We start from the raw sequence: 6,023 nt of genomic DNA, 5'->3' as shown, positions 1-6,023 counted from the left end.
AAAGATAAGTGGCACATCTGAGTTCCCTTATTATGACACATGTGAGCTTTATGAAACATACTACATAAAACATAGACATTCACTTTAGTTTTTACCATGTATATTATGGGCCGTCACAACACTCTGACCCTTTGTATCACTCTCATACATCCACACACACTCTTTTCATTCTGATTCTCCAGAGTTTGCTTTAACTTATATCAACTGAAAACAATACCTCATTTTTCCCAAGTTTCCCTCACAGGGGCTTTATAAGGCCTCACAATCAATCTTGTCGCACACCACTGTACTGCACGTACTGCACGTACTGCACGTACTGCACCGTACTGCACTGTACTGCACGTACTGCACCGTACTGCACTGTACTGCACTGTACTGCACCGTACTGCAGTTACCTTGTTCTTCCCTTTTCCCTTCTTCAAACTGCACGCTCACCCTTTCTCTTCAGCCTGAGTAAAGAATGGGAAAGGGAAGAGAGGGAGAACGAGAGGGAAGAGTTTGAGAATCGCGGGTCCCTCCCACTAAATTGTGGGCCAATGAGTGTAGCTCATTCACAACTCATGCGCTCCTTCTACAATAGGTAAGGAGAGAGAGACCGAGAGAGCAAGAGATACATACAAGGAGAGAAAGACAGTGAAAAGGCAAGGCCAGAGTCAGAGGAGACAGACAAGAGGGAAGAGGAGCTAGATAAAGTTGAGCCAATGGGACTGAAGTAGTGACAGAGAGGTAAATAAACAGAGATGAATAGGTCAGTGTCTTGACAGGACAGATTTACAGTGTGGACAACCTGCAGTGAAGAAAAGGATAGGAAGGGGCATTAGAAGAGCGACGGAGTACTTAGAAGGGAAGAAACTCCTCATTTATCAGCGCTGCATCTTAGAAAAGAGTGAGACAAGTCGGGAAAGTCCACAGGTGCAGATGCAGACAGGTGGTCAGCCAGACATGCCTCTTGTGCTTCTGTTTCTCTGTGTGGCCGGAGGAGTCTGGGGGTCCGCCCCCGGAGCGTGGGGGTACGGACGGATCCAGGACAGACAGGGTACAGCGGCAACAATGTGCCCATCTCCGTGCCACTGTGAAGAAGACGGGATCTTTATCATGGTTGACTGCTCAGAGATGGGACTATCATCTGTGCCAGCCAACCTCAGCCCGCTGACCACATACCTGTGAGTAACACATGACTGTTGGAACAACAAAGGACTCTCTGGTTGTTTTATGACGTTTTTCACCCTGTGTGTCCTTTACCTCACTGATCATCTTCCTCGTGTTTTGAGTCCTAACCTTGATCTTCAATCCTCCTCTCACTCACCTCGGTCTGGTACCCATTTGTTTCAGTGTTGTTTGAAAAATGAATTAATGCTGCCGAGATGTGGCTGGTATTCCATCATTTTGTAAAAATAGAGCAGTGGGCAACAGCTGGCTGGATGTGAAGCACTGGCAAAGCCCACATGCAGATAAAAATGGACAGGCGGGAACATGTGTATGCACGGGAGCGAGAGAGCGTGTGTGCTGGCCACTATGGCAAAATAACTGGACCACTTTCAGTGTCAGGTTTCTGAGCTCCAACTGGAGGCATGCCACGAGAGAGACTGTGTGTTTGTGTGCACACGTGTATGCTGCGCCTTTTGTGTTTGTGCGTACACATGCATGTGTGTGAGCTGCAAGCACTTGACACAAGCATGTTTTTGTGTGCGCGTGAATCAAGAAGGGTTTGAACACAGATGTCCAAACGTGTAAAAGGCTGAGCATTCAGCTTTGCCGCTACTCTGTGTCACACTGTGTTGCAATAAAAGCACAGTGGCAAAGAAAAGAGCAGAAACACGTGCAGGAAAGGCTCATTTAATTATGTTTTTTCAAACAAATATCTTGATGAAATAACTCCTTTGTGACACTTCATTTCCAAACACCGAACAACAGTAGCATTTTTAAATTTCATTCGTATACGTTGGCTAGAGCGCACGGCAGATGCTGTAAATACAATGAAAAATGTAATTCCAGCCACTTTAAGGGTAATAAGAAGCTCTAGACATAATATTATGTAAAAGATAGTTTCATACACCACCCTGTCGTGGCTTAAAGCCAGATCTTTAACTGCTTTACTGCGTAAGACCTCAGAGGACAGATTACAGACACTTTGTGATAACTGATACTAAAGTCATAGAAGTCAAATCCAGGAAACAGGGCGTGATAGAGAAGCTCTCACTAGGGGCTCTGCAAGTATTTCGAGAGCAGAGGAGCAGAATTCGGGAGGAGGGGAGAAAGATCAAGAGTTTATGTAGCAAACGACTTTAAGAGAGGTGCATAAAAGAACTCCGCTTGAATGATGCTCGCCTCTTGTGCTGTCATGGGAGCCAGTGATGGCCAAATCTCACTGTGCTCTTTTGAAAGTTAAAACACATTTATGGTGGTGAAATATGGTCTCTTACTGCGTCCAGGAATCGCTCTACCTATGAGAACATCAGGCTTTTGGCCTAACAATGCTTGCATGTCACACAGCTAAGTCAGCACACGTACACACCCAAGGCAGGCTTGATCTTAAAGGGAGCGCGTTGAGCCCCTCAGTCCTCCTCTAGAGCAAAAACAATGATGACATGAGACTCCCTCGGTGGAGATCTGCGCTCATCTTAAGTGCTGCGCCCAAGCCACACACAAACATACAGATCTACACACAAACACACATCATTTCCTACAAACACAAGCTTAATTGTTCATTTCCCCTCGTTCCCTAACGGTGGAACTGCACCAATTAGTGCGTTTGAGGGCTGATTTAGAATAAGATAAATAAACTCAGTGACCAACCGCACACGCCCACACACAGTCAACACATTAGTTGTAGAGGAGAGAGAAGATGGAATGTGGGGTGGCAGGAGAGATGCCACAACGAATCAGGAGAGTGCACACGAAATGTTTCCTTCTTCAAACACAAACAAAACAACAAGCTTCTCCCAAACTCAGACACTGCATGAAAACAACTGCAGCCAGCACAGCAGGCTGGAGTTTCTCATTTCATCCTCGAGCATAAAAGGTTACAACAGCGGCGAGCCGGTCCAATCCCCATCAGGATCTGCAGAACTGTCCAGCACGCCCCGCTGCGACGTGTACTCTGGATTAGCCTCCAAGCACATACTGTAGGCTGTGGAGGTCACAGGGATTTGCTTGGGAACAGTCCACATTATAAACCACATCCACACAACTCTGTGAAAGTATATGACATCATTCGGCCATGTCATCGGAGAGCTCTTCAAAGTGAGCCGAAATGCACATGCTAGCGACTTGAGAGGAGAAACCAGGCGATGCATGATTCACTCGATTTTCAAGTGTTTATTTGCACACTTGGACGACCCCACTGCATATAGGCATAAACATAATTAAGTCGTAATCAGGGAAATTTTTCTCTCTTTTTCTGAATCATAACACCGAGGCGACTACAGGTTGATTCTGCAAGAGAATGTTGCCACTGGGAGGCAAAGGTGCTTGGAGCTGCTAGCAGCGGAGTGGGTAGAGATTTATGGCAATAATTGTTTCCGTGGGCAATGCTTGAAATGAGCTGTCATGTGAGATCATTTGAAAGACCTTCTCTTTGATATCGCATTAGGAAGGAAAGGCAGTGCCCGGGGTGCTTGTCTCTGTGAGTGTGTGTGGATGTGTGTTGAGTGCGAGAACACCGTGTACGGTAGTTTGGAGACCTGTGTGGTTTAAAGTGTAGCAGCAAACAAGTCAAACGCCATAAAGGATGGTGAGTAGTGTGACTACCACAAATCTTAGTTAGGAGCAAGTGAATTAGTTGGCTTTCCACCTATAGACTTATACATAGTTAAAGCAATGTTTTTTAATGCCCTCGTTATCTGTTTAATATGATATCCGGTAATATTTCTATACGCTCTGTTTCTACGGTTGTCAGGTGCGCATGTTTACACGTCTTCCACTTACTTGAACAGTGTGAGCGTAAGTGGAAAAGAGTGTATTTGGGTCTGGGGTTGGACCGGAGTTGAGAAGCATTTAGGTGATGCCTAGTGGTAGCGGTAAGTGCGGTGAACTTCTAACAGTGTTTTGGCTGGGGCCAGGAAACCACAGCTAGCGCATTACCAGGCAGAGGAAAACTGAGGAGTGTGTGAGCACGCCTGCATGTGTGTGTGTGTGTGTGTGTGTGTGTGTGTGTGTGTGTGTGTGTGTGTGTGAGTTTGTGTGTGAAGACCACCCAGATTGCAAAGGGGATTTTTTTCTAGCCAGTGGAGGTGAAGCAAGAATCTAAGAATAATGGAGAGATAAAAATATGATTAAAAGGGAACCAATTGGTGCCACAGAAATAAATGTGCATTGGACAGCTTTGAACACTCTGCTTTAGCAGGGGCAAAAAGATAAATAAATAAAAATCACACACACACATTCTATATATACGCATGCAGGGGACAACATCCTGCCCTGTGTGGTGACCGTGGCAGTAGCAGTCGTGTGCGTGTCATTTAGCCATTATGTTGATGGAATGATTCCTATCGTGAGTGACCGGAGCTCACACTGTAAACATCATGTCTGCAAGAAACAGAGAGAAAACAGAAAATGTATTTGACAGAGAGAGAGAGCAGAAATAAGTGCATAGAAGAAAAAAAGAGAACAGTGTGTGTGTGTGCTCGAGTGTGTGTGAGTGTGTGTGTGAGTGTGTGTGTGAGTGTGTGTGTGTGCTTGAGTGTGTGCTCGAGTGTGTGTGAGTGTGTGTGTGTGTGAGTGTGTGTGTGTGCTTGAGTGTGTGTACAAAGAGTGGAGGGTCCTCACAGAGAAGATATCAGCTCCAGCATCAGTGTCCTGGCTCCAGACATCTACGGTAGCACCCTGCCTCAACTACACTCCCCTCCTACCTCGTTTAGGCCATTCTCCTGCCCCCCCCCCCCCCTCACCTATTCATCTACAGAACAGGTGACGGTCTGCTCACGCAGTGCAAATGTGTGATCCCTGTGCAGTGATTGATTGAAAAGACCTAGCAATGGCTACACCTTCGGGCGGCGGAATAAGAACAGCACAGGGTGTGTACTCAGATGGTGTCACTTCATTGTTTTTCTTCAAGGTGTTAATGTGCATGTCAGTTGGGGAGGAGCTGTTTAGACTACAAGCCAAACAGCTGTCAATGGTGATCAGAGAGTTGTACAGAGGAAGAAATCAACTGCACCATAGTTTCCTTCTTTTCATGCTCTTCATCCTTCATTAACTCCTTTGTCCTCTCCTCAACTCAAACCCTCAAAGTGTTAACTCAGCGCTCTCCTACAGTAGATTCCCTGGAGCTCATGCAACGAACACTGGCTGAAAAAAGCCACTTCCGATTGCTAAGTGATATTTATGCCAGAAGGGTGAAGGAACTGCACTGGTTTGTGGTTTCCTGAGAACGACCTGGGAGGCTTTTAAACGCTGCTCAGGGACAGACGGTAGGTAGGCAGGTACAGAAAAACAATGGAAACAATGGTAATTCCCTCAGGAACAGCAAGCAAAGAAGACACAGAGGCCATAGTGTACTCTACCGCTCCACATCCTGTCCTTTAGAAAAAAGTAGAAAGCAATCATGACACAAGATCTTGAAGGGAACTAGGGTGGAGGAGGCAGAGAGCAGAAAAGCAAAGTGGAGGAAGTTTTTGTAGTTTATGTGTACAAGAGCCTGCACATGATGGGCTTATGGGGACTGAATTAAACTGTTTGGCCCTTGTTGGCCCACTGACTGAATATGTAAATCTGTGTTTTTCGTGTGATGGCAGTGTGACGCAAGTATGACACGGGGCGCTAGGAATGTTCTCCCTGTGATGTGCGGTCGTGGGGTGAAGGCCTGCTTCTGACTGAGAGAATTCAGATTGGCTGCATGGCCCAGATTCCTATTCTTTCCAGCTCAGGGAATCCATGGGAATATTTGTTTGTGTGCATGTGCACGTGTGTGTGTGTGTGTGTGTGTGTGTGTGTGTGTGTGTGTACTGTATGTGCATGAAACTGTGCAAGTGCACTAGCCCTCTCTTTTCCACTACAGAGAAGGCATTGTCCTGTCCTGGGAC

The 6,023-nt window shown here is 46.2% G+C and overlaps 1 protein-coding gene across 1 annotated transcript in view; it reads left to right on the top strand.

The window, feature by feature from the left end:
- The first annotated feature begins 589 nt into the window (after positions 1 to 589).
- Positions 590 to 6,023, top strand: part of lgr6 (leucine-rich repeat containing G protein-coupled receptor 6) — a 38,029-nt gene continuing 32,595 nt past the window's right edge. The window contains exon 1 of the mRNA XM_005732503.1: positions 590 to 1,163. Within this exon, the coding sequence (XP_005732560.1) occupies positions 919 to 1,163 (245 nt within the window). The 5' untranslated portion in view covers positions 590 to 918. The remainder of the gene's footprint in view (positions 1,164 to 6,023) is intronic.

This window comes from Pundamilia nyererei, unplaced genomic scaffold (assembly GCF_000239375.1).
Source record: "Pundamilia nyererei isolate P.nyererei 1_Seehausen unplaced genomic scaffold, PunNye1.0 scaffold00047, whole genome shotgun sequence".
Lineage (NCBI taxonomy): Eukaryota > Metazoa > Chordata > Actinopteri > Cichliformes > Cichlidae > Pundamilia > Pundamilia nyererei.
The sequence above is the reverse complement of the archived record's forward strand: the minus strand, read 5'-3'. Positions and strand labels throughout refer to the sequence as shown.